Source organism: Pelophylax lessonae (assembly GCF_965119305.1).
Source record: "Pelophylax lessonae genome assembly, chromosome: 4".
NCBI classification, from domain to species: domain Eukaryota; kingdom Metazoa; phylum Chordata; class Amphibia; order Anura; family Ranidae; genus Pelophylax; species Pelophylax lessonae.
This window is the reverse complement of record NC_138771.1, coordinates 13,287,190-13,310,387: the sequence shown is the minus strand read 5'-3', so window position 1 is coordinate 13,310,387 and position 23,198 is coordinate 13,287,190. Positions and strand designations below refer to the sequence as shown.

Here is a 23,198-nt window from a genome sequence, read left to right as displayed (position 1 = left end):
CACACTCCCGAGGATGACTGGGCTTAGGACACAAGGAATGTAGCACAATATCTTCATTCAGATGAAACTCTGAAACCACCTTAGGAAGGAAGGATGGATTCGGACGAAGAACTACCTTATCCCTATGAACCACCAGATATGGAGGACAGGATAATGCGGCCAGTTCTGACACCCTGCGTGCAGAAGTAATGGCCACCAAGAAGGCCACCTTCTGGGATAATGTAAGCAAGGGAATCTCCCTGATATTTTCAAAGGGAGGTTTCTGAAGAACCGACAACACCAAATTAAGATCCCAGGGCGGTAAGGGCGCGCGCGCACTGGCGGAGCCAAGTGCCGCACCCCCTGGATGAAATTCCGCACCAAGGAATGGGTAGCCAAAGGTTTCTGAAAGAAAATTGCTAACGCTGAAACCTGACCCTTGACAGTACTCAAGGCCAGCTTCTGCTCAACCCCCTGTTGTAGAAAAGCCAAGATTCGGGTCACCGAATAGGCACGTGGAGGAAATCCAAGGGATTCACACCACGCAATATAAGACCTCCATGTGCGATGATAGACTTTTCTGGAAGTCGCTTTCCTTGCTTTAATTAAAGTAGGAATAACTGAAGTTGACAATCCCTTGTCCTTCAGCACCTGAGTCTCAATAGCCAGGCCGTTAAAGCCAGCGATTGTAAAGCAAGATGGAAGATCGGTCCCTGAGACCGCAGATCCTCCCTGAGAGGAAGTCTCCCAGGAGCGTCCGCGACCAGCCTGACCAAGTCGGCGTACCCGGGTTGACGAGGTCATTCCGGAGCTACCGGGATAACTGGAATTCCCTCCACCTCTATCCTGCGCAGAAGTTTCGGCAGCAACTTGAGAGGAGGAAAGACATACAGTAGCTGATACTGTCCCCACGGGGCGACCAGCGCGTCTGCTGCGTCCGCTCGATCTCGGGAGCGGGCTACAAACCTCTGCACCTTCCTGTTGAGCCGAGCTGCCAACAGATCCACCTCCAGGGTGCCCCAATGAAGGCACAGCTGGTGAAAAAGCTCTGGATGAAGAATGCTGGCCACTTCTATGGCCGCCAGGACACTCTTGGTGTCCCCTTGGTGATTGACATGAGCCACGGCTGTGGCCTTGTCTGACTGGATCCAAACCGGGCTGCCCTGAAGCTGCTCGGTCCAGTAAATGAGACAAAGTCTGATCGCTCTCAGTTCCAATACATTTGTCTGTAACCTGGATTCTATCGGAAGAAATGATTTCCCCTAGTTGAGCATCGGAGCCCGAAGCCACCAGACCAGAGACTCCCTGGTCCGCTCGCTCAACCGGATCCCATTGTCCAGAGAATCGGGATTCCGATTCCATTAGAAAAGAATCTCCTTTTGGAGAGTTCGGGCATGAGACTGGGCATACGGTACTGCTTCTAAGAAGGCCACCATCAGTCCCAGGATCCTCATGCAAGTCTGAAGGGAAGACCAGTTGACGGATAGTAACATCCGAATCGTTCACTGAATCTTCCAGCTCCTGGTGGGAACTAGGAATGATCCTTGGGAAATGTGAAGAAAACGTTCTGCTCAAGGAACGGGAACTACCGCTCCCTGTTGCATCAAGTCCATTACTGCCCCCCGCAAAGCTTTTAAGAGATCCGGGGATAGTCGAAGGTTTGAAGGGAAGAATCGCACCGGTGGAAGTGATCGAAACTTGATCTTGTATCCCGACCGTATGACCTCGCGAACCCCTTTGTTCAGGATTCTGGAAAGCCATGGATCCGGAAACCGGTGAAGACGTCCCCCACCCCAGAGATGGGTGGGGGTGCACCTTCAGGCTGTATTGGTCTTATCTTCAGGTTTGGCTGAGCCGGACCCTTGTTTACCCGACCAGCGCCCTTTGAAACCCCCTGCAGGGGTTTTGGGGGGCTTTGCCTTATCGCCCGACCCAGCAGAACGAACAAACTTTTTATGAACGGAAAAGGAAGGTCCTCGCCTGTTACGAGGTCCTTTACCCTTAGCAGTCTGTGGTAAAAAAGTGCTCTTGCCCCCAGTGAGATCCTTTATAATCTCATCCAAGGTGGCCCCAAACAGGCGATCCCCTTGAAAAGGGAGATTTGCCAAAGCTTTTTTGGAACCTTGATCCGCCGACCAGCACTTTAACCACAACACGCGTCTGAGGACCACTGCTGAAACAGATGCACGCCCTAGCAAGGAAGTGGCGTCCAGGGCGGGGTCACAGATGAACTGTCAAAGTTTGTGAGACTAAACCAATGGCCACAACTGGCCTAACTGTTGACCCTATCAGGGAAAAAATGGAGCGGGATTCCGCTTCCACTTTTCGATCCACCGGATCCCTAAAGGACGGAGCGTCCTCCAACGGGATAACAGTGGCTTTGTTTAGTCTGGAAATCGGGGGGTCCACCACTGGTGGTACCGTCCATCTTTTAAGGAGGGATTCCTCAAACGGATAGCGCCTAGCAATGCGTTTGGAAATAGCAGGGGTTCGTTTCGGACAATCCCATTCTTCTTTAATAAGATTACCAAAACATATGGGCAAGGGAAAAACCTTCGCCATTTTGGTAGGCTTGCTGGTACCAAAGGGAATTTCAGCTACCTCTGTCGGTGTAACCTCAAGGCTTAAGGTTTCCTGGACAGACATGACCAGTGCGTCCACCAACGCTTCTTCTTGCGCTATGGCGGAGGCAGAAACGTCCTCCTCACTATCTGAGGAGACCGTACCTGAGATAGCAGCCCCAGAAGAGGGGCCTGCAGCTGCAGTGACAAGCTCAGAATCCGTATCTGAAGTGTCAGATGAAATAGGGGTAGGCGGGGGTCGCTTTCTTGCCCCCCGTCCCTGACAGGCTACCTCCACCCGGGATACCAAAGACTCCAAAACTGCTGATAATGCATCAATCACAAGTGGGGCACTGGAGGGTCCTGCGGCCACCTCGAGGGGATCAGGTGGGGATACATGTGTGGCAGGGTCCATGATTAATCCCAGACACTTGCCGGCAAACAAAAAATAATTGTAAAGAAAAAAAACTTTTTTTTTTTTTTTTTTTTTTACCTTTTGTAATCCCCCAGCGCAACAGCGCCCCTCAGTGTTACCTGCTTTGGACCCCACAGAGAGAGAAACAGACCCCAAGGCTCACCACCTGATGCACAGAAGTTTCTATCAACCTGCTCTCAGCGCTGTCTGTTACAGACAGGAAGTCCTTTGGATCCTTTTCCCGAGTCAAAGGAGGCGGCTCCGCCCCTTTACACGCCTTCCGGCGCCTCCCATGCTACTCCTTGAGGTAGCTGGTCACTTCCAAAATGGCCGCCCCCATTGCTGGAGACACGAGGCCCTGTGGAAAGATGGCAGCGGCCTGCGGAAGGTAGTTTATCGGCCTGTGCGGCCTGCAGGAGGTGTGCGGCCTGCGGGAGGATGGCGGTAGTCCAGGCACAGGCATCGGCCTGTATTGCAACCTTATGTATAAGGTAGGATGCTATCACCTTCTTACATTGCCAGCCACTGACTTCAGTCATGGTCCCTTATAGTGCCCCTCATACAGTGACTCCGATAGTCAGCTCCCAAACCAAGCCTTCTGGTTTTTATTCACTAAATCACCCTCTAGAGGGGGATCTGTGACACCTGTTATAGGATAGAGGGGGGATCCAGGATCATGAGGGTCCGATCATCCCAGGGAGGGGCCCGCGTCCACCCACAAACCCATCAGGGGGAGAGGGGGAACATATTACTCACCATACCAGAACAGGCGGGCGCCAACTCCTGACAGAACCCCTCTCTAAACTGGTCGTCGGCGTCCCGGCGAGACGTTTAACTCGCAGGGTCAGTCCCCGTCCAGTGGGACTATGTCGCTGCCGACCCAGCGCGGAGCTAGGGCCTGCACGCGCTCGTAGGCTGACTGGGGTGACCACTGGATCTCAACATCCAGCCCGTCGCCCAGTTTCAGCATACTTGCTTGAAGATCTCACAGGAAAAACTTGAGAAAAAAAGCTGCCTAAAAAAAAATTTCTAAAAACATCTTGCCAGGACCAAAGATCCCAGCAAGGAACTTAGGTCCTTACTCCTGACTAGACAGAAAAAAACTGACTTCCTGTAGCAGAGAGAGAGAGAGAGGATATACCCTCTGGGACTGCCCCTAAGGTGTGGCCAGAACGTTTTTCTTTCTGCCTAGTCCTACTCCTGTAGAGGGCAGCATAACCCAATTTGATATTAATCAAGAGGACTGCGTCTGTCAATGAGCGACAGAGAAAATCCTTTTCTCTTAAGTTTATTGGCAGACGCAGTTCCTAATGCATATCAGTAGGGTTATACTGCCCCCTACAGGAGTAAGACACTAGACAGAGAAAAAAGTTCTGGCTATGCCTATGGGCAGTCCCGGAGGGTACATCCCCTCTCTTTCTGCATAGGATGTCAGTTTTGTATCAAAGCAGTGTCAGAGAAGTGATACCAACCCAACTCAAAAAAGAGGGGCGGGAACTGCGTCTGTCAATTAACTTAAGAGAAAAGGATTTTACTGGAAGTCAAAAAATCCAGTTTTCTCTATCGTTCATTGACGGACGCAGTTCCTTAAGCTTATCAGTAGGGATGTCCCAAAGCAGTGCCATAAAATGAGGGGTGGGAACAGCAGAAAAGAACAAGTCCCCAAGGCTAAACATAGCCAACCAGGCAACATAGGACTCATCAGAACAGTAAGATGAAGCCCACCTGAAACAGTAAACAGCCCCAAGGAAGGCCAAAAAGCCCTCCAAACCCCTGACTAGACAGATTATATCGGACATCCTTTGCCGAAGAGAGAGGGTGAACCCTCCGGGACTGCCCATAGACGTAGCCAGAACTTTTTTTCTGTCTAGTGTCCTACTCCTGTAGGGGGCAGTATAATGCTACTGATATGGATCAAGAACTGTGTCCGTCAATGAACGATAGAGAAAACGAATTTACCAACACAGGGGATGTTCATGTAAATATGAAAAGTTATGGGCCCCATGGTTGGATGTCCCTGGACTTGCACATGTTGCTTTAATATGTCTGTGGACGAGCTAACAGGCTGAATGTAATGGTTTTGGGTTCAATGGCATGTACACTGGACCAGGGTGGTACTGGTTCGGACTGCTTTTACATATTCACTGGAAGGTACTGCCTGGTTATGTTGTACTGGCATAAAGTTAATAAAGTTTTCTCTGGATTTAAAAAAAAAAAAAATATATTATATATATATATATTTTTTTTTTTTTAACCATAAACAAAAACAGGTTATACTCAGCCTAGAGCCTCCTCTTCTCAGGTCCCCCGATGGAGCTTCTGACCCCTCCCTCCTGCCGAGTGCCCCCAAAGCAAGCCCCCCAAAGCAAGCCACTTACTACAGCTCGCTCCTGAGCCGCTGTGTGTGTTCACTCACACACGGAGCACGGCTCGGCCTACCCCCAACTCTCTTCTCATTGGCTCACTGGGTGTGATTGAGAGTTAACAGGAGCCAATGGCTCCCGCTGCCATCTCAGACAATGAGGAAAAGAGGAAAAGACCCAGGTGAGCCACCACTCTCATGCACATCCCTGGATCGAGATAAGGTTAAATATTGGGGAGGGAAGAATGTTTTATTTCCTGCACAGCATGTATGAAGGTAAAAAACCTTGAGCCTTTACAACCACTTTAACATTTCCTTCTCCGATTACTCATTTAGATTTGCATGCACTATGTCACATGTCCACGTCCTTTTGTGATTTGATTTACCTAAAGGTTGGGTTGAATAGACATTAGGTCATGGTCAAGCACGCTACTGTCTAACTCAGCCTTTTTCAACCAGGGTGCCCAGGCACTCTGGGTTGCCTTGGCAAAATGCCTAAAATCAAAAATTGTATACAGGCCGGCAGGTGGGCAAAGCCTTTTAGTTACACAAAGCCACGGGTTTTCATTATGCACCATAACGACATTCTAGACCAGTGATGGTGAACCTTGGCACCCCAGATGTTTTGGAACTATACTTCCCATGATGCTCATGCACTCTGCAGCGTAGTTGAGCATCATGGGAAATGTAGTTCCTTAACATCTGGGGAGCCAAGGTTCGTCATCACTGTTCTAGATAATGGCATCCTAACAACCAATAACATCATCAGTTATGAAGGAGAATGTCTGTAGCCTCCACAGCATCCTTGTTTGACCCTTCTCTGCCTTTCTCCATCAGCACTGGGGTGACATTAGCTGACTGATGGAGAGAAATTGAGGGAGAAGAGAAACATTGGAATACTAATCAGTACCAGTGTGCAAAAGTGTATTTGCTTTGGAAGAATAAACCTCCTCTAAGGTTGGGTGTCCTGCTTGTGGATGTTGCTGCATTGTATAAAACTATTAGAACAGTTTTTACATTTTAGAATGGGGTGCCTCAAGACTGTCCAAATTTTAAAAGGGTGCCTTGACTAAAAAAAAAAAAAAAAATTGAGAAACACTGGTCTAACTCCTCACAATTCAACTGCAGCAACACAACCAGGAAACAGCCTGAAAACAGGAAGGACAACATATGCAACTTACCTTTGCTTCATAGAGGAGTGGCCCATGAAAACACAACACACGTTCACCTGCAAGATGAATACTTGGAATCAGCAACAGGTCTAGGTGTGTATAGTCACAGCACATCATGCAGAAATAAGACTGATTTATACAAAAACTGAAAAAACCCCAATGATTGCCAACAACTAACACTATCCTAATATGCATAGCTTGTCACTAGCTGGTCTGGGGCATTACCAAGTACATATAATACCAAATACCACAACTTTAGACACCCCAATAGGTCAAGTCGTAAAAGGACAATCTTGTATTTACATTAAAGCCCAACTCCGGGAAATTGGAAAAAACTCTTCCAGTGGTGCTAGGCCTGCAGTGCAAGGGTGAACAGCCCATTCAGTCAAAGGGAGAGGAGAAGGACTAACTTATCTGATCCTCTAACCCGCACCCACCCCCCAGTGGATGGTGCTCCCACATAGTGGACTGTACCTCTGCATCCTCACACACAATACAGGGCTATAGACCCTGCATTGATCTGGACATCAGGAGCATAGAGGAGAAGATGCTGCAGTAACTGGTCTGGCAGCTAGAAGCAGCAGAGAATTCTTCATTAAAGGATAAGTTCACCTTTTCATAAAAAATAAAAAACATGCACATTTTATTTGCAGGTGGGAAAAAAAAAAAAAAAAAGTGCATTGTTTTTCTAGGGAGCCTGCATTTTTTTTTTCTAGGGAACCTGCAGACTCTCAAGATAGCTGCCTGTACCTTGTACAGGCAGGAAGAACCAATGAACTACAAAGTTGCTCACCAGCGCCCCCTTACAGTTCATTCAGAACTAGAAGACATCAGCTGCATTGGATGACCGTAGTTGTTCATTCAATCACAGGGATTTGTGAATGAATGACATGGCCATGTGGGCAGAGCGCATTCTTTAGAAAAAGTGACAGTGGGCGGGGGAATCTTCTCTGGGTTGGGGGAAAATGGCAAAATTAGTGTCAGGAGCTGGAACATGTTACATGTTCCAAATGGCGAACTTATCCTTTAACCAGACCTAAACGAGCAATCACCCCTGCAGTGCAGGTACAGCCCCCACTGCAAGGGATCATTTTTAAGTTTCCCGAAGCTGGGCTTTTAGGTGCACCAAAAGCAATCAACTACCACACTGCAAAAAATACTCACCTTTCTGGCAGGCAGTGTCCTAAAAGTTGGTAGTATTGTGGCTCTCCAATGGTTGTGTTGAATACCTGGTCACTCGTTATGTGCTGTGTTTCCTCTGACAGGCCCATAGGTCACTACTGTGTCCTATAGGGTCATAGAACCAGCAGCAGGAACAAGGTACCCAACAAACTTGAAAGGACCCAACACCAGCAGCTACCGGAGAGCTGCAATACAGTAAACAGTAAAGCAGGCCACAGATAGATCAAAAACGCAGCCAGTTCAGCAAGGCCTCAACAAATTTCGACCCACCTATGGGCAGGCTGGTTGTACAGAAGTCGATCTCTCGAACAAATTTCTGTAAAACCAGCCTGTTGGAATACTTTCGCTCGACCAGAGTCGCCGAGGAGTATATTCTCACAGCGGGGACGTTTTCCCCTGTCCGCACACGATAGCTCCTTGGGAGGTATTCCCTCATCTACCTCAAATGTGTGTTTGGGGGAATCAATTCGCTGGTTAAACAAAAAGAAAACTAATCTTGTATGGCCTGCCTTAGGACATCATACACACGGAAAGAGGTGAGGGAGGGGGTGTCTGCTCTATTGCATTTGCAGGAATGGGCAGAGCCAACACCATAACAGGTTAAAAGAAGCATGCGAGTAAAGCCAGTTCACTGAAAATATGAGTTAATGATATGGCTGATCTTCACAACCCAAAAAACACTTGTTGCCACGACTGGAATATTTTTTAAAAATCGTATTAAACATGCCACTCATTCCAACTACATAAAGTACACCTAAAAATGGTTGTACAAAATAAGTATGCCCAAAACCCCCCACCAAAAAAAAAAAAAAAACATACAGATATAGATAGATATATACACTGCTCAAAAAATTTAAACGGAACACTTTTTAATCAAAGTACAGCATCAAGTCAAGTAAACTCCGGGGATATTGATCTGGTCAGTTAAGTAGCAGAGGGGATTGGTAATCAATTTTAGCTGCTTTGGTGTTAATGAAATTTAACAACAGGTGCACTAGATGGGAAACAATGAGACAACCCCAAAAACTAAGGAATGGTTTTACAGGTGGAGGCCATTGACATTTTTTCTACTCATCTTTTCTGACTGTTTTTCACTAGTTTTGCATTTGGCTTGGGGTCAGTGTCCACTACTGGTAGCATGAGGAGATACCTGGACCCTATAGAACAGCCTTTCTCAAACTCTCCAACACAGAGGAACCCTTGAAATAAATTTCTAATCTCAGGGAACCCCTACTAAAAAATAAAAATCTACAACTCATGACAGTGTGAGTCAGTGGGAATAATGCTCTCTACTCTTCACTGGGAAGAATTACCCCCTTACAAATAGCTAAAAGGAACAATGATGTCACTGGGAACTTGAAGAGGCAGAAATTGTCGATTTCTCAAGGAACCCTTTGCAACCTCAGGAGGAACCCTGGTTGAGAAACCCTGCTATAGAGGTTGCACGGGCAGTTTAACTCATCCAGGATGGCACATCAATACGTCCCATTGGCAGAAGGTTTGCTGTGTCTCCCAGCACAGTCTCAGGAGCATGGAGGAGATTCCAGGAGACCGGCAGTTACCCTAGGAGAGCTGGACAGGGCTGAAGAAGGTCCTTAACCCATCAGCAGGACCGGTATCTGCTCCTTTGTGCAAGGAGGAACCGGAAGAGCACTGCCAGAGCCCTACAAAATGACCAACAGGCCACTGGTGTGAACATCTCTGACCAAACAATCAAATAGATTTCATGAGGGTGTCCTGAGGGCCCGACGTCCTCTAGTGGGCCCTGTGCTCACGGCTAAGCACTGTGGAACTTGATTGGCATTTACCATTGAACACCAGAAATTGGCAGGTCCGCCACTGGCACCCTGTGCTTTTCACAGATGAGAGCAGGTTCACCCTGAGCACATGTGACAGACATGAAAGGGTCCGGAGAAGCTGTGGAGAACGTTATGCTGCCTGTAACATCGTTCAGCATGACTGGTTTGGTGGTGGGTCAGTCATGGTCTGGGGAGGCATATCCATGGAGGCTGCCTCCAAAGCCCTAACACAGGCCTGTTAAAGTGGTTGTAAACTTCTGAAATGAAAAATGAACAAAGCATATCCTTCTATAGTGTGCAGTTGCCTTGATCTAAAGCAGCTTGTGTGATTTATGTCTGCTCTCTCATTCTTTTCCTATCTGCACGACTCGCCTCCGACAGTTTCTGCCGACACCAAGCAATCTTGGGAGATGCTCCCACCCCTCACCTCTTCCTGCACACAGAGCAGGTGATTGACAGCCTTAGCTGTGCATGTTTTCCTAGGAGACTGACAATTCAGGTTTTAGATGATACTCTGGAGCTCAGAAATGCTGTGTAAATTCTGTACTTTGAACAGCTCTAGAGAGAGAACGCTGTAGATAAACATGGTACAACTTTTGTAGGATTTGTTTCATCTCTGTATTTCCTGAGGCCAGTAACTTCACTGGGTATAGTTAAGGGTTTACAACCTTTTTAAGGTGTTAAGGCCCTTTAAAAAACAAAGTGACATGCATACCAGTTGGCTCTGATTCAGCAGGAAATTTGTTCCATGATCAGAACAGACAGCTTGCAAAAAAAAAAAATACCCTAAAGGTGGATGTACTTGGCCTACAACTGCCTGCCCACTCCTGGTGATTTTCCTTTAACAGCTGACAGATTCATCTCCAGCCATTTGCTTGCCTTTATCCGGCCCTTGGGGTATTGTTCCTCCTACTGATGCAATTCCTTCAATGACACCAATAATGGGGCACTATTCCTCCACTGACACCAGAGATGGGACACTATCCTCCCAATGACTCCAGAGATGGGACACTATCCTCCCAATGACTCCAGAGATGGGACACTATTCTCCCAATGACACCAGAGATGGGACACTATCCTCCCAATGACTCCAGAGATGGGACACTATCCTCCCAATGACACCAGAGATGGGACACTATCCTCCCAATGACACCAGAGATGGGACACTATCCTCCCAATGACTCCAGAGATGGGACACTATCCTCCCAATGACACCAGAGATGGGACACTATCCTCCCAATGACTCCAGAGATGGGACACTATCCTCCCAATGACTCCAGAGATGGGACACTATCCTCCCAATGACACCAGAGATGGGACACTATCCTCCCAATGACTCCAGAGATGGGACACTATCCTCCCAATGACACCAGAGATGGGACACTATCCTCCCAATGACTCCAGAGATGGGACACTATCCTCCCAATGACACCAGAGATGGGACACTATCCTCCCAATGACTCCAGAGATGGGACACTATCCTCCCAATGACTCCAGAGATGGGACACTATCCTCCCAATGACACCAGAGATGGGACACTATCCTCCCAATGACACCAGAGATGGGACACTATCCTCCCAATGACACCAGAGATGGGGCACTATCCTCCCAATGACACCAGAGATGGGGCACTATCCTCCCAATGACACCAGAGATGGGGCACTATCCTCCCAATGACACCAGAGATGGGGCACTATTCCTCCCACTGACACCAGAGATGGGGCACTATCCTCCCAATGACACCAGAGATGGGGCACTATCCTCCCAATGACACCAGAGATGGGGCACTATCCTCCCAATGACACCAGAGATGGGGCACTATTCTCCCAATGACACCAGAGATGGGGCACTATCCTCCCAATGACACCAGAGATGGGGCACTATTCCTCCCACTGACACCAGAGATGGGGCACTATTCCTCCCACTGACACCAGAGATGGGGTACTATTCCCGCCAATGACACCAGAGATGGGGCATGAATCCGCCAATGACACCAGAGATGGGGCACTATTCCCGCCAATGACACCAGAGATGGGGCATGAATCCGCCAATGACACCAGAGATAGGGCACAATTCCGTTTACTCCCACAGGACGTCAGGACATTTTCTATTCGCCCTCCCCTCCTAAAGTCTGAAGGACAGTAAACTGGCCCTTTGTTTAGAAAGTTTGGACACCCCTGATCTAGAACTTTTTTTCTTTATTGTAGTCATATACACACACTGCTGGCTACTAAGGCACCAGCTAAAAAATTTGCTTCATCAACTACTTAGCCATAAGCATCAGTACTGTGTTACTGGCTATTAGCGCTCAATAAGAGGAACTCCTTTTCTTGGTCTCCATGTGATCTAGAAGCAATGAACACACACAGCTGCTTTCATAAGTTGAGTTCATTGAAAGACTGCGACTTTCTATACTGCCATAGTGCGAACCAGAGAATATGAAGACGACCCATACCATAGGCTCAATAACACCCAGGGCATGTTCTCACCAGAACACATGCCTCAAAATGCACATTGATCTACATTTTCAGACCACCTCATGTAGATGATCTAAATGTCAAAATGAATATATATATATATATTTTTTTTTTTTTTTTAAATTGCACCTGGACGGTGGGAACAGTTCCTACTGAAAACAATGAACTCTGTTCTGTTCACACATTTTGCACGGACACCAAAATGCATGACCACATAACTGGTGAGAACAAGCCCTACAAGCACACTCCCAACCCAACCACGCAACTAAATTAGGATACACCTCAGTACCATGGCAATGAAAATTCCAGCCCAGCAATAGAGGTACTCACCCAGAGTAAAGGGCTATTCTACCTGCTATGCCAAGAGTCATAAAAGCATAGGCAACACCAAGATTGCCCCAGGTGCATTATTAATAACATGGTTAAAATAAATAACTGCAAGTAAAAAGAGGAACATCTAAACCAGGTATATTAAAAAAGAATAGCGCGCAAATGCAAAAGAAATAACTACCAAATCTCAAACTCTCAAAATCCTCAAACTACGGCCCTCCAGATGTTGAGCTACACTTTCCATGAGGCATTGTAATAACTGGAAGGCCAAAGTTGAAGATCAATGATCTAAACTACTACAGGTTAAAGACGCAATATCTACACAAAGCAATTATTTTATAATAAACAATTGTGCTATTTTTACCATTGTGAATTGTCAGTTTGTCTAAATGGACAAGGTGGAGATTGACAAGGTGGGGCTGTGAGGTCATAATCACAGTTGCATTGCATTCATTAAAAAAAAAAAAAATGCAGTGTTTTCTGAATGGCGCCCGTGCCAAGGGAGAAAACTTCTGTTTTCACTGAGCAGCAGGGCGGCCGCTCAGCATTGGACCCAGAAGCTAACAGAGATCACTATACAGGGCAGCCGCTCAGCATTGGACCCAGAAGCTAACAGAGATCATGTATACAGGAAGGAGAGTGTAGGGTTAAAAGGGGGGATCCATTATGTACAGGAAGGGGGGGCAAGGTGTACAGTTTTTTTTTTTTGGGGGGGGGGGGGGTGCAAGTAGCTGGTCTTGCCTAGGGTGCAAAGTACTAGTTTAGAACCGGCCCTGACTACACCTGTGGCCAAAAGTTTTGAGAATGACACAAATATTTAATTTTCTCAAAGTCCGCTGCCTCAGTTTTTATGATGGCAGTTTGCATATTCTCCAGAATGTTATGAAGAGCGATCAGATGAATTGCAATTAGTTGCAAAGTCCCTCTTTGCCATGAAAATGAACTTAATCCCATAAAAAACTATTTTCACTGCATTTGTGAAAGCGGCTTCAGGGCGCCCAAGAAAGTCCAAAAAGCGCCAGGACCGTCTCCTATAGTGGATTCAGCTGTGGGATCGGGGCACCACCAGTGCAGAGCTTGCTCAGGAATGGCAGCAGGCAGGTGTGAGTAGATCGGCACACACAGTGAGGAGAAGACTTTTGGAGGATGGCCTGGTGTCAGGAAAGCCAACAAAGAAGCCTCTTCTCTCCAGGAAAAACATCAGGGACAGACTGATATTCTGTAAACGGTACAGGGATTGGACTGCTGAGGACTGGGGGAAAGTCTCTCTCACTATTAATCTCCTTTCCCATTATTTGGGGCATCCGAAAAAAAACCTTGTCTGGAGAAGAAAAGGTGAGCGCTACAATCAGTCCTGTGTCATGCACCCTGGGACCATTCATGTGTGGGGTTGCTTCTCAGCCAAGGGAGTGGGCTCACTAACAATTTTGCCTAAGAACAAAGAATGGTACAAAAACATCCTCCGAGACCAACTTCTCCCAACCATCCAAGGACAGTTTGGTGAGGAACAATGCCTTTTCCAGCATGATGGAGCACCTTGCCATAAGGCAAAAGTGATAAGTGGCTTGGTGATCAAAATATCGAAATTTTGGGTCCATGGCCAGGAAACTCCCCAGACCTTAATCCCATTGAGAACTTGTAGCCAATCTTTAAGAGGCGGGTGAACAAAATAAAAATCCCACAAATTGACAAAACTCCAAGCATTGCAAGAATGGGTTACCATCAGTCAGGATGTGGCCCAAAAGTTGATGGACAGCATGCCAGGGGGAATTGCAGGTCTTGAAAAAGAAAGGTCAACACTGCAAATATTGACACTTTGCATATACTTCATGTCATTGTAAATAAAAGCCTTTGACACTTATGAAATGCTTGTAATTATATTTCAGTATCCCATAGTAACATCCGACAAAAAAGATCGAATAACACTGAAGTAGAGCTACACGATTCTGGCCAAAATGAGAATCACGATTTTTTAGCTTGGAATAAAGATCACGATTCTCTCACGATTCTCTGTGTAACAAAAAAAATTGGGATAACTTTACTGTTACGTTTTTTTTTTTATTCATTAAAGTTTATTAATTGCGTTTGAAAGACTGCTGCACAAATACAGTGTGACATAAAATATTACAACAATCGCCATTTTATTCTGTAGGGTCTCTGCTAAAAAAATATATAAAATGTTTGGGGGTTCTAAGTACTTTTCTAGCAAAAAAAAAAAATGATTTTAAACTTGCAAGCAACAAGTGTCATAAAAAGGTCCAGTCTTTAAGAGGTTAAACTTCCTTTCTCCCTGGCAGAGGAAAGGAAAAGATACAATGTAATCATTTTTGTTTATAGTTACTGGGAGACTAATGCTGATAGGCGTTTGTGGGAGGAAAGATACAATGTAATCATTTTGTTTATAGTTACTGGGAGTTTTCCACAGCTGTTTTCTCTGCTCCCTCAGCTATGCAAAGAATCGAGAATATGTCAGGTTTAGATCGTCAGGGGGGGTGAATCGAGATCGCGATTTTCATACGATTAATCGTGCAGCTCTACACTGAAGCAGCACTTTGTGGAAATTAATATATGTGTCATTCTCAAAACTTTTGGCCACCGCTGTAGTAACAATGTCTATGTACAGTGATTGCAAGCTACCATAGGGATGAGCCATGTATGACGCATGCTTACTTACATTGGTCCAAACTAAACCAATATAACTATGCAAAAATACCCAAACTTCATTTTTAAACTGTCACTAAACCCTCATCATTAAACATTATCAATAAATGGTGTATTACATGCTGCTCATACTGAAGCAGTTTTGGCAGCTAGTGAATATGCTCAGTTTCCAGTGTATGGTCTACCCCGAGCATTTCCTCCCTATCACATCGGAGCAGCCCATGTGACTATAGAGTCACACATGTGGGCGTATAAAGTAGAAAAAAAAAAAAAACAGCTCACTCCCTCCCTCCTCCTCCATGCCCACTAACCAGCTAAACACAATTAGGAGCGGGATATTACATGTAGATTAATGGAGGTCATGTGACTATAGAGTCACACATGTGGGCGTATAAAGTGGTATTAAAAAAAAAAAAAAAAAAAGACAGCTCCCTCCCTCCACCTCCATGCCTACTAACCAGCTAAGCACAATTGGGGGCGGGATATTACATTTAGATTAATGGAGGCTTCACCTCCCTCTTACTCCAACACACAGGCTGGAGGGGTGTGACACAGCCTGTGACTGGCAGAAATCCGCCCACACCATGTTATTTCCAAATATTACGATTTAATTCCAAATATATCATTTATATGACAATATATAACAGTTTATTAACTATATTTTTTACTCTGTATTCCAAAGGCTGTTTTTTTTTTAACATGTGACCAGCAGAAGAGGACTAGAAGCCCCTCCTGCTTATGTTTCCCTGCAGACAGGCTGGGAGAGAGCTGTGTCATGTGACAGCTGGATAGCCACTAGGAAAAAATGGACTTCGATTTTTTTTTTCAAATTAAAATAATTACAGTGCTGCCATCTATATACAGGAATGAAAGGGACAATGTAAATTACAGTGTGTGTGTGTGTGTGTGTGTGTGTGTGTGTTTAGTATCACTTTAAGTGGGATTTTCTATGCAATACAAACATTACTATATTTGCATTATTACAAAATATTTGCAGAAAAACAACTTTCAAAGCCAGAGCCGTTCACTCAGAAGTCCACTCTCAACTCTTATTTTTTAATAACTGGGACATCACACAACCACAATTCACTCAACAGTTTTCTGTCTACAGCCTTGCCAACATTAGCTGCTCTCTGGTTGGTTGAACCAGGCAATGTACCAAAGAGAAACCAGCAGCAGTTCTTAGAACCTGTACACACCAATGTGAGCATACAGTACTTAGAACTGTTTTAGCAAGAACCCATGATTAGAGATGCACCGACATTTTGGCAGCTGAAACATATCGGCCGAAAATGGTGTCTGACAATTTGTCAATAGAGGAATTGTGGATAATGGCGCCACAAATGCAAGCAATTATGCCGCGATCTTACCATGCTTATGGTTCGTTTTTCTACATAAACTACATAAAAAACGTAACACGGGTGGGTTATTGATGCATTCTTGCTGCATTTTTAATGCATTTCAACAGGCAGATGCATTTTGGTGCAGACTTTTTACGCAGTTCTGGACCAGAACGTTTTACCCCCTACTGACCAGGCCATTTTTTGCAATACAGCACTGCGTCCCTATAACTGACAATTGCGACGTTGTACCCAAAAATGTAGGTCTTTTTTTCCCCACAAATATACAGCTTTCTTTTGGGGGCATTTGATCACCTCTGCAGTTTTTATTTTTTGTGCTATAAAACAAAAAAAGTGACAAAAAAAAAAAAACAATATAAAAACACATTAAAAAAAAAAAAAAAAAAAAATGTAAGAATCAATTTTCAACAATTTAGGCCAATATGTATTCTGCTACATATTTTTGGTAAAAATAAAATACCAATAAGTGTATAATTAATGGTCTGCGCAAAAGTTATCACATCTACAAACTATGCAATATTTTTATGGAATTTTTATTTATTTTTTTCACTAGCAAGCGATTTTTAGCTGGACTGTAATATTGTGGCAGACAAATTGGGCATCTGACACCTTTTGGGGACCAGTGACACGAATACAGTGATCAGTGCTAAAAAAAAAAAAAAAAAAAAAATGCAGTCACTGCACTAATGACACCAAAGGATTAAGTCTGTCCCTAGGGGGTGCTTACTAACAGGGGGGGGGGGGGACAAGATCTCCATCCTGTCCCCTTGCAAAATGGCAATCAGCCTTGTTTACATAAGATTGCTGTTCTGCCTCTCCCGGGAATGATCGTGGGTGGCCATCGGCCCGCCAGATCTGTTGATTGACATTCCTGGTAGCCGATCGATGTGATGGAGCCATCTAGTGGCTATTGAACGAAACGACGTACAGGTACGTCGTTTCGCGCAATAGCCCCACATTGCCATTCTGCCTCTCCCGGGAATGATCGTGGGTGGCCATCGGCCCGCCAGATCTGTTGATTGACATCCCTGGTAGCCGACTGATGCGATGGAGCCATCTAGTGGCTATTGAACGAAGCGACGTACAGGTACGTCATTTCACGCAATAGCACCACATTGCCGTTCTGCCTCTCCCGGGAATGATCGTGGGTGGCCATCGGCCCGCCAGATCTGTTGATTGACATCCCTGGTAGCCGACTGATGCGATGGAGCCATCTAGTGGCTATTGAACGAAGCGACGTACAGGTACGTCATTTCACGCAATAGCACCACATTGCCGTTCTGCCTCTCCCGGGAATGATCGTGGGTGGCCATCGACCCGCCAGATCGGTTGATTGACATCCCTGGTAGCCGATCGGCGCGATGGAGCCATCTAGTGGCTATTGAACGAAACAACGTACAGGTACGTCATTTCGCGCAATTGCACCACATTGCCGTTCTGCCTCTCCCGGGAATGATCGTGGGTGGCCATCGGCCCGCCAGATCGGCTGATTGAAATCCCTGGTAGCCGATCAGCGCGATGGAGCCATCTAGTGGCTATTGAACGAAACGACGTACAGGTACATTGTTTCATGCAATAGCACCACATTGCCGCAGTAAAAACACAACAGCCAGTTGGCAAGTGGTTAAACGACTAAAAATGCAGCAAGCAGGATTTTTAACACCACCACTGAAGTGCAAGGGACCAGTGTGAGGACATGCATAGAATTTAAAAGGAATGCATTTTTCTGAGTTTTTCTTACGCTAAAGGCGCCGATAATGGCTGACAAAAAATATTCATTTAAATTGATGTTATTTAACAAATCAAATACAATTATATATAAAAATTATATATTTTTTTTTTTTTTTTTTTTAAACGGTCTTTCAGTTTTGGCCAAGTGCATCCTGAATGTTCAGTTTCGGCACCAAAATTTCCATTCGGTGCACCTCTAACCATGATTGGATAAATAAAGCCAATAATGAAAATTTAGTAATGACTGGACTCTGGATTGTTTATAAGAAGGCCTCATTCACACAGACTGATTTGGTTCGGCAGCTGATTCTTGTGGCTGGAATCACAGGAGGTTCCAGACAACTGCAGCCAGAAAACCTGTACAAAGAAATGATGGGATGACCGGTGCTGCAGCTGTCATTGTTCGCATACAATCGCACTGCCAGTAATTAACCTGCAGTTTGCATCCAGGGAAAATCATCCGTTTCCAACCACATGGCTGGCTGGTTGATTACATATGATCACATATGATCAGCACATATGATCAGCAACATGCAGCTGAGGTTCCTATCAGTCTACCGTTGCTTTGGCTGCTCGCAGCCTTTGTTCGGGTTTCCCAGCCGCAGCTGTATAGACACACCTAAGATTCCAGCCGAAACAATGATCAGATTCTTGGTGCAGGAATCTGCTGCTGGACCAAAATGAGTCAATGTCAATGAGGCCTTTGGTGGAATCTGTTGGGTCTGACTCTCTGGACTTACATCTTAGGCTGCATTCACATGTCAGCGTATTGATCGCGGGCAGAATCACCGCGATTCCGCCCGCGATCCGGAAATCATTGCAAATCGCGGGACGCCTGTGCGTTGCCCGTGATTTGCAATAGCACCCCAAAAAGTTTCCGCCTGCCGAATCGCAGTAACATCGCGCAAAAAAAAAATTGCGGGACGCATTACGTTACAAAGAAGCTCTTGTACTTTTTTGGGTGTAATACGTCCCGCGATTTTTTTTTTTGCGATCAATACGCTGACATGTGAATGCAGCCTTAGGGACTCCAGCTGTAAGATATCCTCACCATGGTTCCTGGCTCTGCTCACAGTGTAATCTAAAATTTTATCCCACTCCTCCAGTTACATCCTCCATTATTAAAACATAAAAACTCCCTTTCAACTGCCATAGAAGGTGTACAGACCTGAAACTCAACTGCAGAGATCTCACCATCAGAGTCCCTGGAAGACATAAGAAAAATCTACATGATTTACCTCTCCAACCTTAACCAATAACTAAAATATTACTTCAGGGTGGACAGATCAGATATTTATATTCTCATCTGTCAGAACCAAGGCAGTAAGAACCAAAACAGCTGAAGGTTGTGCATTTTCCCACTCCGGGCATTACTAATGAAAGGCAAACTTCACAACCTGAAATCTCTAATCATTGCATCAGATGGAGTTTTCAGGGGAGGTGAAGCTCAGCCATTAGGTTTGACTGGAAGCCTAAGACCAAGGCTGATGCCACACTTGCAATCTGGTTTCTGGCACCAACTCACCAGGGGGCAGGATCACGATGCAGAACAGGGCTAAAAATACTGGCCTGACTGCACAGGTCACTCCCTTGCTGGCTGGACGAGCAAGGCTGTATTCTTTTGCTGGTGTGCCATATACGGCAAAATTCCTCTCGGCAAGGAGCGAGAGCAAGAGGTAGTTGGGAAATTTCTCTGCTCTGCATAGCAAAATCTTTGAGGGATGTGGAGTTGCTGCCAGGGAGAAATCCACAAGCATGATCAGCCTATAGCAGTGATGACGAACCTTGGCGCCCCAGATGATGCTCATGCCACTCTGCAGTGTAGTTGAGCATCATGGGAATTGTAGTTCCAAAACATCTGGGGTGCCAAGGTTGGCCATCATTGGCCTATAGCAGTGATGGGGAACCTTGGCACCCCAGATGTTTTGGAACTTTTGGAACTACATTTCCCATGATGCTCATGCACTCTGCAGTGTAGTTGAGCATCATGGGAAATGTAGTTCCAAAACATCTGGGGTGCCAAGGTTGGCCATCACTGGCCTATAGCAAGGGCAAAACAACAATACAGAGCCTTCAGCTGATTGACGTTGTTACTACCTCCCAGAATTAAATAGGTCTATTAAATACATATATTAAAAAAAAACAGATTCCACCCAACACTGAGTTTCCAATGATAGAGTTAAGTTAAATAGGTTTTTCCTCTTTGCTCACCCCAACTCACGTTGAGAAGCAGTTTTAAAAGGGCAATCAAAAATCTCTGATGCTTTTAGAAGAACTCTTTGTTCTTCATACCTCACAGCCTGCCTTTAATACCTTGCTGGTTTCTACAACAAAATCATATATCATGCAGACACTCAGTGGAAAGCAAGGGTTTCTGAGGACAGCCAAAGCTACCCCTAGAAATAATAGCCTTGTAGCTGCAAAGCTGCTCCAATGAAGCTGAATTCCAGGAATTTAGCAACTTTGCAAAAAGTGCAGGCACACTGAGTTAAGTCCAATTAGGTGCATGTCACAACTAGGACTTCACTTTTACTTATATGTGATTGCACTTCCGGAGGGTGAGGCTGAGAGAGAGAGAGAGAGAGAGAAGAGTGAGGCTGAGAGAGAGAAGAGTGAGGCTGAGAGAGAAAAGAGTGAGGCTGAGAGAGAAAAGAGTGAGGCTGAGAGAGAAAAGAGTGAGGCTGAGAGAGAAAAGAGTGAGGCTGAGAGAGAAAAGAGTGAGGCTGAGAGAGAAAAGAGTGAGGCTGAGAGAGAAAAGAGTGAGGCTGAGAGAGAAAAGAGTGAGGCTGAGAGAGAAAAGAGTGAGGCTGAGAGAGAAAAGAGTGAGGCTGAGAGAGAAAAGAGTGAGGCTGAGAGAGAAAAGAGTGAGGCTGAGAGAGAAAAGAGTGAGGCTGAGAGAGAAAAGAGTGAGGCTGAGAGAGAAAAGAGTGAGGCTGAGAGAGAAAAGAGTGAGGCTGAGAGAGAAAAGAGTGAGGCTGAGAGAGAAAAGAGTGAGGCTGAGAGAGAGAAGAGTGAGGCTGAGAGAGAGAAGAGTGAGGCTGAGAGAGAGAAGAGTGAGGCTGAGAGAGAGAAGAGTGAGGCTGAGAGAGAGAAGAGTGAGGCTGAGAGAGAGAGAAGAGTGAGGCTGAGAGAGAGAGAAGAGTGAGGCTGAGAGAGAGAGAAGAGTGAGGCTGAGAGAGAGAGAAGAGTGAGGCTGAGAGAGAGAAGAGTGAGGCTGAGAGAGAGAAGAGTGGGGCTGAGAGAGAGAGAGAAGAGTGGGGCTGAGAGAGAGAGAGAGGAGTGGGGCTGAGAGAGAGAGAGGAGTGGGGCTGAGAGAGAGAGAGGAGTGGGGCTGAGAGAGAGAGAGAGGAGTGGGGCTGAGAGAGAGAGAGGAGTGGGGCTGAGAGAGAGAGAGGAGTGGGGCTGAGAGAGAGAGAGAGAGGAGTGGGGCTGAGAGAGAGAGAGGAGTGGGGCTGAGAGAGAGAGAGAGAGAGAGGAGTGGGGCTGAGAGAGAGAGAGGAGTGGGGCTGAGAGAGAGAGAGGAGTGGGGCTGAGAGAGAGAGAGGAGTGGGGCTGTGAGAGAGGAGTGAGGCACACAGATCTGCTTTGTCCACCCCTCCTTCATGCTGCCCATTCACAGAAGCCTTTGTATTTTGTGAATGAGTTCACATATTACAAAGGCTTCTGTGAATGAGCAGGAGAGTTCACATAAAACAAAGGCTTCTGTGAATGGGCAGAAGGAGAGTTTACATTATACAAAGGTTTCTGTAATGAGACACAAGGAGAGGAGGGCCAGGCATAGAAGCTCCAGTGACTCTGCTCTTGAAGTAACTAAGACCCACATTGAGCAACCTCCAAGCTCTGGAATTTTCTTCCTGGAACGCAATAAACCTGTTAGATATGACTATAGAGATAAGTCTAGTGGGGGCAGGCACCTGGTTAGACTTAACTCATGGTATGCCAGCAGTTTTTACAAAGTAGCTGAATTCCTGGAATTGGCAAGGTTTCCAAGTGGGACACCCCTGCTAAATAGCAAGATTCCAACTTAGTGTCTAAAACATAACACCTCCAAACAAAGTAGTCATGTTCTGATCATAGCTGTTCCACACAGTGGAGCTTCACTTTCAACATACAAGTCTGAAATTTTTAGGCGTTCGTGCTGCTTTAAATACCTTCATGCTGGGGCTGTTTCCATCATACCTATTTTCCCTTCTCTCTTCCAAGCTGTACAATACAGAATCCACAAGTTGCTTCAGGCTGGTTTTAAAGCTGTAGATGTAGCTGTCCCAACAGTCCTCGCGGCTACTGACATGCCAGGTTTTCAGGTCAAAACATACCTAAACATATTACTAAATCACACACACAGCATCATAATTAGTTAAAAGCAGATCAATGGCAAAAAAGTAAAGAAGAAAAAACAAAAGTGGGGGGGGGGGAGAAATGCACTGGCAAGTCATTCGCTCTGAGAGACTGATGTGGACAGCCCATATGGACTATCAAATTCATACAGAACCCAAAAATATTACTATAATAAAGTTTATTGATCGGCCTTACTCTTCACCAATATTTTCCGCTTTCCTATTTTATTGTCATCTTAGTAGTCTGCTTTAAAGTTGCTGTAAACTTCAGAAATGAGCAAAACATCCTTGCCTTGATCCAAAGCTCCTAATGTGATTTCTTTCTGCTTCTGACAGTCTATGTAGCCTCCAGACAATCCTGGGAGATGGCCCAGCACCCCCATCCCCTCCCCCAAGCACACAGATGGTGACTGACAGCCTCAGCTATGCACATGCCTCTGCGAGACTATACAGATGTGTCTATTCCCCTCCGCCCAGGTCTCAGATTACACTCAGCTCCCTGCTGTGCAGTGTGGGACATCAGATCCCCCCCCCCCACACACACACACCTTCTGGAGTTAAGAGGTATATGGGTTTATGTTTTTTTTTTGTTTGTTTTTTAAATTCATACTTACCTAGGTCTGATTGGTTTGATGATGCATCTGTCCCTCGGCGCCTCCAACACTGAGAGCCAAGCGATCGAACACCGCTGATCACTCGGTTCTCAGTTCTGTGAGCAGAGAGCTGCTGACTGTCAGTCACCGGCTCACTGCTGTGCCCCCTCCCCGCTCACTGGAGCGCTGGGCTGTGGAGGGGGCCGGAGAGGGCGGGTCAGGCTCTCAGCGGCTCGCT

At 46.0% G+C, this 23,198-nt stretch overlaps 1 protein-coding gene across 4 annotated transcripts in view; it reads right to left on the bottom strand.

The window, feature by feature from the left end:
* Positions 1–23,198, bottom strand: part of MORF4L1 (mortality factor 4 like 1) — a 76,298-nt gene that overhangs the window by 39,962 nt on the left and 13,138 nt on the right. For 2 of the 4 annotated variants that reach the window (XM_082253035.1, XM_082253036.1), the window contains exon 2: positions 6,499–6,545. In XM_082253035.1, the coding sequence (XP_082109161.1) occupies positions 6,499–6,545 (47 nt within the window). Of the gene's footprint in view, positions 1–6,498; positions 6,546–19,198; positions 19,236–22,181; positions 22,230–23,198 lie in introns of those variants that run through there. The other 2 variants (XM_082253038.1, XM_082253037.1) reach the window with 2 other exon arrangements.